Source organism: Epinephelus moara, chromosome 24 (assembly GCF_006386435.1).
Source record: "Epinephelus moara isolate mb chromosome 24, YSFRI_EMoa_1.0, whole genome shotgun sequence".
Taxonomy (NCBI): domain Eukaryota; kingdom Metazoa; phylum Chordata; class Actinopteri; order Perciformes; family Serranidae; genus Epinephelus; species Epinephelus moara.
Window position 1 is genome coordinate 17,561,220 of NC_065529.1, and position 12,464 is coordinate 17,573,683.

The 12,464-nt window shown below is 38.3% G+C and overlaps 1 protein-coding gene across 1 annotated transcript in view; it reads right to left on the minus strand.

Moving 5' to 3' along the window:
* cpne5b (copine Vb) overlaps positions 1-12,464 on the minus strand; it is a 180,283-nt gene that overhangs the window by 134,627 nt on the left and 33,192 nt on the right. Inside the window, exons 2-3 of the mRNA XM_050037339.1 lie at positions 3,426-3,466; positions 3,017-3,063 (exon numbers count right to left, since the gene is read on the minus strand). Coding sequence (XP_049893296.1) covers positions 3,017-3,063; positions 3,426-3,466 — 88 coding nt within the window. The remainder of the gene's footprint in view (positions 1-3,016; positions 3,064-3,425; positions 3,467-12,464) is intronic.

A 12,464-nucleotide genomic window follows, 5' to 3' on the forward strand; every position in this document is an offset into this window, starting at 1 on the left:
ACATCCCTAGAGGAAATATTAAAAACGCTGGGGTGTTGTTGTCATACAGTTGTCTACGGCAGCAGATCGTTCTGTGTTTCTACTGGTCAAAGTGACGGCTGTGATGGGAGAATTGGATCTCAGTGAAGGGCAAGTGGTCCATAACTTTAATTTTGGAGACAAAAAAATGTAGGCTTAGCGCCCTGAGGTCCATTGCCCAATAGGAAATGTAGAATACTCAAAAGTACTTTAAAAGTGCTTGAGTTACTTTTCTAAGGGAGTAACGTTGGAAGTACTTTTAAAGTAATTGAGTTACTTTACTCAGGGAGTAACTTTGTAAAGTAACTGGTTACTTTTTTAAAAAGTAACACAGTAACGTACTTTGATTACTTTTAAAGTAACCCTTACCCAACACTGATTATGACAGGAGCAAAGGAGGAAGTCAGATGTCAGAAATTGAATGCAGCCTCCTCAGTCCAAATTTAAGTAAAAAAGAGCTTATAGGAACAATAACAACCTACATAGTAAAAAGTAAAAGTAAAACAGTAAAGAATATGACACTTAAAAACGCTGAAAAAACACACACAGGAAATTCCACTTACTGCTCAAATCCCTTACATTGCACTCAAACATATTTCCACAGTCATCGTTAATCATTTTATATTTCTTTGGTGTATAAAATAGTGAAAAATTTCTATCAGTATTTTCCAAAGCCCAAGATGATGTCCTCAAATATCTTGATTTTTATCATAACCCAAGGATATTCAGTTTACTGTCATAGAGGAGTAAAGAAACCAGAAAATATTCACATTGAAGAACCTGGAATTAAAGAATTTTGACTTTTTTTCCTTTAAAAAAAAATGCACAAACTGATTCAACGATTATCAAATTGGTGATTAATTGAAATAGTTGACAACTTTTCAATTAATCATTGCAGCTCTAATCTTGTCCAATGTTTTGTCATTTTCTTCACCTTGATTCTGCCTTTTTAGGCGCTTTGTAGCTCACCTTTCCAAAACTAAACACTGGTGATGTTCTATATTTCTCTTAACTTTCTCCATGAACAGACTTGAACAGTGAGTCAGTCCATCTCTCAATACTTTCCTTCTTCTACGTAAATCCTTCAAATATATAGTTCAATTTTTCTAAAAAGGAAAGTAATTTCATAAAACAGCTGGCTACTGTAGTTTGTAGCAAACATTACTCAAACAAGAGTAAGCTGTGCATTTGTTGGGGACTATTTTCAACCATGGATTTGTTTTTCCAGTGTTTCCCACAGAATTGGAATCTTTGTGTGGTGGTAGCTGATGCCGGCATGGGGGTGAGTAAACAAACCACAGTACCCATCAGCTTTGCGCTCAAGATCATATTTAATTAAGATGTAACCACTCAAAGATGGAGGAGTACTTGCTGTCTTTCTATGTTTAAACTTAAATTAACACAATAGAGCCAACAATAAGTAGGTTGGTATTAGCAATGGTGATTTACCAGAAACCCTCAGCTCTGGTTTGCAAGTTTACGGGCTGGTTTTCGGGTCACTTGTTAACACATTGTAGTGTATTATCATTTGCTCTGAAGGTTTGGAACAGATGACCAGTAAGGGGCCCAGGGTTAAAAAAACATATATGGTCAGGGTCAAAGAAAAGATATTTATGGCTCAGGGTTAAAGTAGGTGAAGTCCAACTAGGGTCACCCTTGGTTGTTTGTTTGACTTTGTCTCACATTTCACAGAAACAGCGAGTCTATATAATGGGAGTAATTTGGGGTTGCTTTTCAGAGTAGTTCACATCGGCTGAAGAACCTCTCCAAGCATTCTAGATGCTTGATAGATGCTGTACTTCTTGTAATAAACCTTTTCTTTATGCAAGCAAGACGGTGTCATCTGGAGTCTTCTTCATCACCGTCACATCATCGCTATTTAATAAACAACAACATGTTTCTGAGTTGGGCAGGGCGGATTGGCTCTAATAATAGGCCGGGCTTTTAAAAACCGCTCCATACTCTGCGAGACTGTGGTGCATTGAATAACTGAACGGTATGTATTCCAACAGCGCTCCTAATGAATGGTCCAGCTCAAAAAAATTGAAATTCAGAACATGGCAGCAGATGTTTTAATCATGGGAGGCCACAACAAATAAATGAATTTGTTCTTGTGAGTATTTACAGCAGCGTATGGTATTTGTGGGATTGACTTGAAATAAACAACATAATTTTGTATGTTCATCATAACAAAAGAAAATGCCAGTCAAACACATGTGGCTCACTGGTGTGTTTTTAATAGTTTTCCAACAACAATGGAGCTCTATGGATCAATTAATTGTGGTTTTGGTCTTTTCATGAGATTTGTGGGCTATAAGAAAAACGTGGAATACTGTCAGTTTTATTCTTAAGAGTGACCCATCTGGCAATGTTTGCAGAAGCTTGTTCAAGTAAATCATGACCCTTAAAAACAAATGTTTAGTTGTAGTTCTAACATGACTTCAGATACCCCTCCCTGCTGGAGAAGGCAGTGATGTAAAGAAAATGTACAAATTTCAGCTTTAGTAGTGACTGTGAGTTAATTAGTGTCTCAGTTCAATATTAGGTTCATTAACACATTGGCTATCATTAAATAATGAATGGAAAAACAGACAGATGATAAGCAGAGAGGGTGAACAGTAATGCTGCATTGACTGCATAAAGCCACAGTGTTTGCTGGCTTAAAGCCTTCTCAGCATGTTGTTTAGTCCCCAAAGTGTCAACATATTGATCACTACATTGTGAGGGGTTTTCTTTGTCGGCTGAAGCATCCAATTACAGAATATTTCCCTGGCATTTTCAGACAACTGATGGCTGAAAAGCTTTAATGAAGTGTTCAAACCAGCTACTGCATGCGCACGGTGAAAAGAAAAATAGAAACACTGAAATGTCTTAACGAGAACCTCTCTCGACACACAAACACAATTACGACAAACACACAGTGAGCACAGCGAGAACTTAATTGGACATAAGTCATTTCCTTTCTTTTTTTCATGTGTATGTGTGTGTGTACACTCACCTCTCTCCACTGTTTGGTTTCAACACCTTGCGTATAGAGCACGCACACTGTAAAAGAAAGTACCAGATAGAGACAGGGAGGGATGAAATGTTGTTGAAGAAAAAGAAAATGAGGGGTAAAGAGAGAGAAAAAGAAAGAAAGATAGTCAGAGAAATGCAGGCAGATTCCAAATGGGAAATCAATGTGAGGGTTTTAGCTCCAGTACAGTGAACAAACAGCCATGGCACTCCGAGCAAAACAAAGATTTCCCAAATCACAGGGCAACATATTCACAAAAACCAGAAGGAAAAAAATTGGAGCAGGACAGAAAGCTTTAAAAAAAAAAAAAAAAAAAAAAGATTGGAGTGCCTGCACAGGGATGACAGCAGAGCACAAACATTCAAACACACAGTCTCTAAGACGTACTCACATGGATCTGACTTGGAGAATGTGTCTTTATCCAGCAGATTTCTGAAAAATAAGGAAAGAGAGAAGAGACACAGTTGTTACTCTGTGAAAAACAGCCTGTTGACCATATGTTGCCATTAAGGAGGTCAATCCAAAATCACATTTTAGTAAAACTGCATTTTTTTCTACGTGAGGGATGTCAACTGGGCACCAACCAGGTTTGGTGGGAGCTAGCAGCGCCACTCATTCAGCCATCACCATCGGTAACACTGTCCCTACTCAAGCATTGCTGTGGAAACATTTCCCACGCTCCAGTCCCCTCTGAGGTTGCCCCTGTGAATAAGCGGCTCAATTTTAGCACCCCCTTTAGCATAGTTAACAGCTATATTATCACTGTTGGCTCTGTTAGCACCGTTAGCAGTGTCAGCACAGCTAGTGCTAACATAGTTAAACATGCTAAAAAGGAAGCTGCTTACTCACTGGGGCTACCTGGGGGGAAACCGGCGGGTGGCCACGATATTAACACGGCTATCCGGCTGTCTGTCAGCAAAGCCAACACAATATAAAATAAAAGGCAAGACATTTATATGACAAAACATTACAATTTCATCACCTCAAAGTTAGCGCTTAAAACTGCAGTGCTAAAGCTCATTGAGTCAATAGACCGCCAGACTAAAAAGAAGGGCCTCTTGTTCTCTTCCTCAAAAACTAACTGGTTAGTTACTGTTAAAGGGTGAGTGGTTATTAAAAGCAAAATTAATCAAAACTGACATCTCTATTCTATGTTCTCGGTTTTGACTTTACCTTTCATACATTACTCTTAATATAATGTTATAACGAGTCTATTAAACTATTGTCTTACTGTTTTGGTTACTCCCTGGGGACATTTTGTCACATCACATTTCTTGTTTCTTTCTCAGTCTCCACTGCTACTACTCTGATTGTAGATTCACATAGAACAAACAAAAGTTTACTCTGTTAAGTGACTATCGAGCCCTCGCCCATCTCCCTTTCAGAGACTTTTCCCCACCACACTTGGCATCAAAAAGTACCCATAACACTTTGCAAATAGCTCAAGGAAATAGACAAAAACACAGTAGTAGATGGCAGTGTAACTTCAAATTAAACACAAGAGGAAGACAAATGATAGCCCTCCACCCCTCAACACCCCTCAACATGAATCTTTAATAGTGCTGTTCTGCTGTCAGCTTCAGGTCATTTGTTCAAGTTAAGAATTGTGTTTTTAGGGGGGGTTCTCAAGCAATGATTGATTCCCAAACAGGGTGTTAAAATACTTCAAGGATACTTTCACCTCCATTTTAAAGATGCTGCACACCCTCTCAGGTGTTTGTAATCATTTTGGCTGGTGCTGTGGTTGAAGTTGGGTGGAGATATGTTTGGAATGATACAACAAATTCCTCAAATTAAAAGCCAAAGTAGATTGTTTGTTTATCTCTTGTGGAACACTGACTTATTTTAACCGATGTATGTAACTACATCAGGTCACGTCATTACACATAACCATTGTACCAACCACTTACCATGTAGTATTGGCATTTAACCCAACCAAACTGAAAGTAAAACCTAAGAAAACTGCTCTCTTTGACAAATGATAACAGCCATTTAATGGGCTGATAACGGCCCTTTGACATAGTAGATGCAGCAGGCCCCTTCTAACCCATACCTGTGAGGCTGATAACTACTGATAACTGCCATTTAATCAAGTAATAACATTCAAAATGGGTCTCTAGGAACAGGACTCATCAGACAAAATACGTGAAACCACCATGTGGGTGTGACACGACTGTCAGAATTATCCTGTGTTTAGGTAAGTTTAAGTTTAAGTAACCCTTCGTATTGTCCGGTAAAGAAAAAAGGTCAACTAAAATGTAATATTATGACAATTACCCTACAGTGTTGATGCACTTTCAAAGCAAGTTCAAATCAATATACCCATTTGGGTCTCGTTTTGATCAATATATCTGAATGTGCTACCTAAAGGTATTTTTACTATGTGGCTGGATAATGGCCTACATAAAGTTCTGCGTGTCTAAGAGGTAAAAGAGCACTAAAACATGAAACCACAGCTGTAAAGTGCCTGTGGTACATTTACAATGGTCTTTGTAGTGTACACAAACATGTGCTCATTTATACATTCACTGACTACAAATTCAGCCGGTTAGCAGGCATATCAGGACAGAAAATTGTCGGGTTTGGCATCTCATACAATAGCTGCTTGATTACCAGCACGTCTGTTGTGTTTACTGAATGCTCATCTCTATCTCTGCCCTCCAAACGCCCACCACACCTCCCTCTTTGTGATTGCATTCAGTGTGTAACCTCACACTCTTCATATTAAAGTTTAAAAAAAAGTTGCAGGATAACAAACCTTTGTGTGAGATTTGTACTGTGAATTAGAATATTTTTATGTTTTGGATTTTAGAAGCAAAGTTGTTTTAAAAAAAAAAATGCAAGTTAGCCTAAATGGTAATTAGTATCATTAATTCAAAGACTAATGGTATTTATTAGTAACTGGTAATATCTAATGCCAGGAGTCATCATTTGGTAGATCACACAGACCACATTTTTAATGAGTCCTCTGAACCGGAGGCTTGATTAGTGCCTGCAGCATTGATTCACTGCAAAGGTTGGAGACAGAAAATTACAGGCTTGTGTAATGCGAGGAGAAAGACCAAAAAGGTCATTGTCAAGGATCTCTTTCAAATGGTGTGCTTCTCCGCCCATCTGTCTCACTCCTGCATCCGGTCTCTGTCACCTGTTCTGTGAATGTGCTCCTATCTAGAAAATAGTGAATGGACACAACAAGGCAAATCATCCCAACCACATTATCCATATATCTTTATATCATTATGCCATATAGTTACATGGTTAGAAGAATATCCTCATCTGTAAGTGCATTTTTCAATCATTCATTTGACATATTTACAAGCTTTTCTGGGCTGCACAGAAGCAAACGTGAGTGACTGTCATTCAGAGATGCTTTAAATCCATAGAGGTATAAAAGAAATAGTTCTAAGAACTATTTCTTTTATACCTCTATGGATTTAAAGCATAATACTTTACTACTATACTATATTCTGTATACTTCTATACTAATATAGAAGTGATTCATGTAAACTTTACTCTCAACAGGAGTTGGATTTGACTGATTTGAAAATGACTCAGTAATCTGGATCTAAATGAATGAATCTACATGACGATATACTGTATATATATCATTATGTGTTATTCTGATAATGAAATTATAGTTAATACATAGAGTAGACAACACAAAGCCAGATAGCTTTCATTGACTTAACGAGGGAAGCATCTACACACTGCAGTATTAAAGGTGGCAGCATGCATCTTTAACATTGGTTTGTGAAGAACAAGCAAAGCACTCTGACTAGGGCCAAACATGTCATCAGCAGTGTGGACGTTCTACGTAGCTTGAGTGGAAGACAACATGATTGCAATTTCCAATACATGCTTTGTACAGATTACGGGAGGAGGAAAAAAGTCTACAAGCTGAAACACAACTTAACTGATAAGTCACCGGAAAAACCATCATCGCAGTGAAGATTTATTGAAGGGATACGAAGCAGCAGCAGCCAGAGTTAACAAAAAAAGGTTTGCAGTGCCAATTCAACAGGCATTCGAAAACTGGAGGAAGTTTATAGAGGAAGCTGAAAGGCTAAAGCAATTAATGACAATGGTATTTGATGAACAGCCTTTTTCTGTGGTAGAAGACCAAGGATTTTGCCAAGTAACAGCACATTTGGAACCCCATTATATTCTCAGAGGCCACTGCTACTTTGCAGACGTATCCCTACCTGCCCTGTATGATGAGGTGGCCACACATTCATAGCCTGATTGACACTAATCTAAGTGACATAAGCACTGTTCTTGGTTTCGTTGTGCTAACAATCAGTTAGATGTGGGTAGGTCACAGCTATGGAATATGAAATCATCCATCTTTGCTCACTACAGCTTTGTCTTTCTCACCCTCAGGTGTGCATAATATACAGATTATCAACTTCTTTTTTACATACAAAACTGTGAAAATCTCTGTTCTCTTATCAATATCAATATAAGAAGCAGGCAGTTATCGGTATCAGCTTAAAAAGATCCATATTGTGTATCCTTATCATCATATCTTAATGACAATGCAAATAAAGTCTGTTCCTACCAGAGCCAGTGCACAGGAAACAACCATGAATGTATTACACGAATTGTACGCACACATACCCAATTCATTCATATCACATTGTTCAACAAACACTCTACTTTATTCTATATTTATTTTTTCAAGCACTCCCCTCTTCTCCTCACCTCTCAGTCTTTCCTGGTCCCTTCATTATTTTCATACATTTTCTACAAATCTATCTCTTTCTATCTCCAACTTAATCTCTCAACCTCCATCACGCTCGCTTGACCTTTTCATTATGCCAGCCAGAGGCTACTGTGTACCCAACACTATAACCCTCCTTGTTTTCTTTTGCTCGCTCAGTCGCTACAGTGACACGAAGGCCCACACTCGAGGGCACTTGATTCTTGTCTCGGTTTCTTTCTTGTTTCATTTTCCTCTGCAATCTGTCTTGTCATAAATCTTCAGCTGTGTTCTTTCATCGGCCTCAATCTATTTTGATCTTTTCTCTGCTTCTGTATTTCTTCTTCCCTCCCTTTTATGGCTTTCAAGAGCGAGTTGAGAAGACAATTACTGATAAAAAAGAAAAACACCAAATCTCGTTTTTCATCTCACGTTCAAAGTTACATACACGATACTTGCTGATGTTTTGTGATTGAAGCGCTGCAGCTGCAGAGTCCAAGGTTTCAGGCAAAACTGCCTTTCATTACAGTTTGATCTAAATTGAAAAGAAGAATAAATCTGGCACTACTAAAGCGGGATAATTAAATAAGTAAATTGGAGCACATACTGCACTGACTCATCCTAATCAGTGAAATACTGCACAGCTACAACTCCTGTAGAAGAAAGATGGTTTGGGAAAAAAAATCACATCTCGCTGTTTTCAGTTTATCATGCTTGTATGCAAAATGTTTCAGGAACATATTGTTTCTAATAATTGGATGCTTTGTTCGCTTCAATTTATTCAGCCCTACTCCAATTACACATTCAGTTACATTTGGACCATTTCCATCCACCACCCCATCCTAACAGCCCTCAAAGGGTACATTAGCAAACAATGCAGCAGTCTCTATTTATTTCTGTTCCATTGTTTTAGTCTGAGTGTGAAGTCTCAAGTAAATACAACAGGACTCATTAGAAATATTGTAAACTGTCATCCAGTATCATGATCTCTAAAACTATGAGACCAATAAGTCACTGGTTTTGAGGGTTTTTAGTTTTAAAGAATTAACCAGTCGGATTTGATCAAAATCAGTTTCATTCATGTCAGCGATCAGTTATATAATATAGCAAAACAGACTTTTCCTCCAAAAATCAGTGTCCATGGAAGATTAATTTTCTCTTTTTTTTCTTTAGAAGGAGAGAACCGTGAAGGCTGTGGAGGAGGTTGCTATTTTTCTCACTTCATCTAAAAAAGATACATGCCTCCTAATAAAGATAGCGTGGGAGTCTACATGACCTTTCATTTATTCTATTTCTATTTTAAGAGCTGTTAGCTCTGAGAGCATCGGATTGTGTTTCCTATAGCCTGTCACCACACATGAGAAGAAACCAGAAGCCAGTGTGATTAAAGGATGACACCACGTGCCGTTACATTTTCCCTGTGTCTATAGAAAAATCACAGCAGTAGGTAAATGTCAGGGACATTTTTACTGTATAGGAGTCAACTGAAAATCTTGTATGTGTCTGTGTTGGAGAAGCTAATTAAGTCTTGGATTGTCTCCTGAGTAAATGCTACCAAAAAAAGAGACTTGTTGACTATCTAAAGATATGTAAATGTGTGCTACATCTGAATTAATGTAGGAGTTCTCTTACTTATTATCTTTCAGGAACCTACAGTTATCATGACATTACAAGTAGCCATAGGAGGTTTAAAGGTGCCATTGGAGGGCTTATTAATGTTTGATCTAATACTTTAATGTTGAATATTTTGGGAAAATTCTTAACCCAGTAAATTTAAGGAGTCGTGAATTAGTTTCAAGTCTTTTCCTATTCTTTTAGTACAAGAGGAATATTATAGTGATGTATTTTTTGCGCTGCTCATCTGAAACTAAAAACTTCAAGTGTATTCTAACATTATTCCCAATCTACATTTGCATCTGTGAAAGTGAATCATGACACTGGTTAGTTGCCTTGCTCAGTACAACAACAGCTATATTCACAGAGGACAGTCAAAGGAATACTTCACACCCAAAATGACCATTTGTATATAAATTTTTCACCCCATGATACCTTGAATTTTTTCAAGCACGAAGAATCCAAAAACAGAGAAAATTCTTGATGAATTGCAGTAAAAGGGGTCCACATTTAACAACAGCAAAACTATTTCAAAACATCCTTTTACAAAGTCTGAAATAACTCATGAAGTATGATCCAAGTCTTGTATGCTCGGTACTTACCAAACACATTCATTTTTGCTAAAACTACATACAAATAGCGTGCCTGTGCAAGTGTAAGCATTTGAACTCTGCTAGTGCATTCTACTGACCAGATTTCAAATGGTCGCGCTTGCCCAGGCACGCTATTAGTACGTGGTTTTAGCAAACGGTTTTTGCTATAGTTTTGCTGTTGTTAAATGTGGTCCTCCTTTACCTCAATTCATCAAAAATTTTCTGTTTTTAGATTCTTCGTTCTGCGAGAAAAAAAAGTTTTCTTCACAAATACAAGGGGTGACTAATCAATATACAAATTTTAACAAAGTTATTTTAACAATTTAATTTTTATGCCTCTGCATTGGCAATAGCTGTTGCAGAGGCATAATGTTTTCGTGTTGTCCGTCTTTCCATCCGTCCATCTCATTCTCATGAACATGTTATCTCAAGAACACCTTCAAGGATTTTTTTTTTGCAAATATGGCACAAACATTCACTTGAACTCAAGAAAGAACTGATTAGAATTTGTTGGTCAAAGGTCAAGGTCAGTGTGACCTTGCATCTGTCTCATTCTCGTGACCATAATATCTTAAGAAGGTCTTTAGGGAATTTCCACAAATTTGGCACAAACGTCCACTTGGACTCAAGAATGAACTGATGGGAAGTGGTGGTCAAGGGTTAAAGGTCAAGGTCACTGTGACCTAACAAAACATGTTTCTGGCCGTAACTCAAGAAATCATTTGCTGACTATGACAAAATTTGAAAAAAAGGGGGGAAAAAAGGGATAAAATGATGAAGTGATGACATTTTACATCCAAAAGGTCAAAGTTCAACTTCACTGTGATCACAATGTTCTGCAAAAACACTTCCCTGGCCATTATTTAACGGCATAACTCAGGAACAGAAGGGGAAACATTTGGTCCAAAACTGAATTGGTGACACTAATCTTGGGTGTCCACCTTCAAACTGTACTTACTGTATACACCTTCTGTGCTGAATTTGTACCAGAATTTGCACCTCCTCTCAGCAACATCCATATTCAAAGCATTGTCAACTATCATGGCTGCAACTGAGTCTAGACAGGGATGTAAACTGCAGCTTGACTGGTTCACAGAGGCATACAACCATAAGGTCCTGACTAATTCTGTCATAACATTGTAGAAATGTTGTTTGTATTATACATGTGTGCGCAAGACTTTATCGCTGAAGCCTGCAAACATCTAACTAATAACAGTAGTATTCCCTTCCTTTCATCCTCCCTGTCCTAATTGTATGTCATGGTTTTCCTGCACACTGCCTCAAAATGAGCCAGCCCATATATCATCCACAGCTTCCTCCTCTCTATCGTCTATCTCTGTCATCTCCCTCTCCTGTTTATTTGTCGACTGTTTATTATCCCTCTAATGCTCTCTCTAGTCTCTCTTATGTTAAACGTAGCCTCAAATAGCTTTCATCCCTCTGCCACTGCTCTTTATTTTCCAACCATCACACAGTCTGCATATATAGTTTTATTCAGATGTGACCAGCCGCCAGTTTGAATCACCCTATCTTAACAATTACGTGCCAGAGGTCACAGGTGCAAATCTCAAAACACTGTAAATGTGTAATGAAAACAGTTTTATCTCTGCCTGTTCTGCATTATTGAAGCAACCGCTTTCACTTATGATTAATAGTGTTGCACTGATGTGATAAAAGATTTTCTGGAAACAAAGTCGCTCCCATGCTGCAGCTAAGGCAATGTCAATGTGGTTCAATGGCTCTAGCTGTCCTATTCAGGCCAGCAGTAGCTATACTGCTGGCCTAAAATCATTGTGATGATGTAAGCTCATGTAATCTTTTTATCAGAAGCAATCTTTTAAAGTCAGAGTGTCCCAAGTGTGAAGGTGGCTAGCATACGCCCACATGAAGTACATAAAGTGTGTCTAATCTAATGGAGTGTGATGTAGAGTTAACTGAATCTTCCACTCTGTGAACAACTTTGCTGGGCATATAGCAGATGTTACACTGTGAATTAAACACAGTACATCCTCTTCATGTGCTAAGGGTGCACGTCATTATTTTAGACAAAAGATATTTGGTGAGGAAGATTGACTTGTACTTTGGACGCAATAACCTAAACATGATTTTTCTGTAGAACCTGATAAATGAGCAGCCTATGTTACTTAGGCGATGTGCTTAAAGGTATGCTTTGCCAATTTTCAACCGGCTTTGTATCAGAACATGTGGGTAGTATGTGTGAATGAACTGTGGTAAACTTCCATCCATTTAGCCAGTGCCTAGATATCCCTGCTCGCCCCCTGGTGCAATTCCTCCAGATGATGTAATTTACATCATGATGATGTAATTTACATCATCCGGCAGAGTTTTACTGGCTTTCAGGCTGTTGCTCAAACTACAGTGTGTACTTCCGCATTGTCGTATTGCCTGCCAGCCATGCCACCACTGCATACACAAAGAGTATAGAAGCACATTAAGACAGACCCGCCCCCCTCTCTCTCTCTCTCTGTCTCAAACCGAACAGGAAGTGGACGCCATACTGATT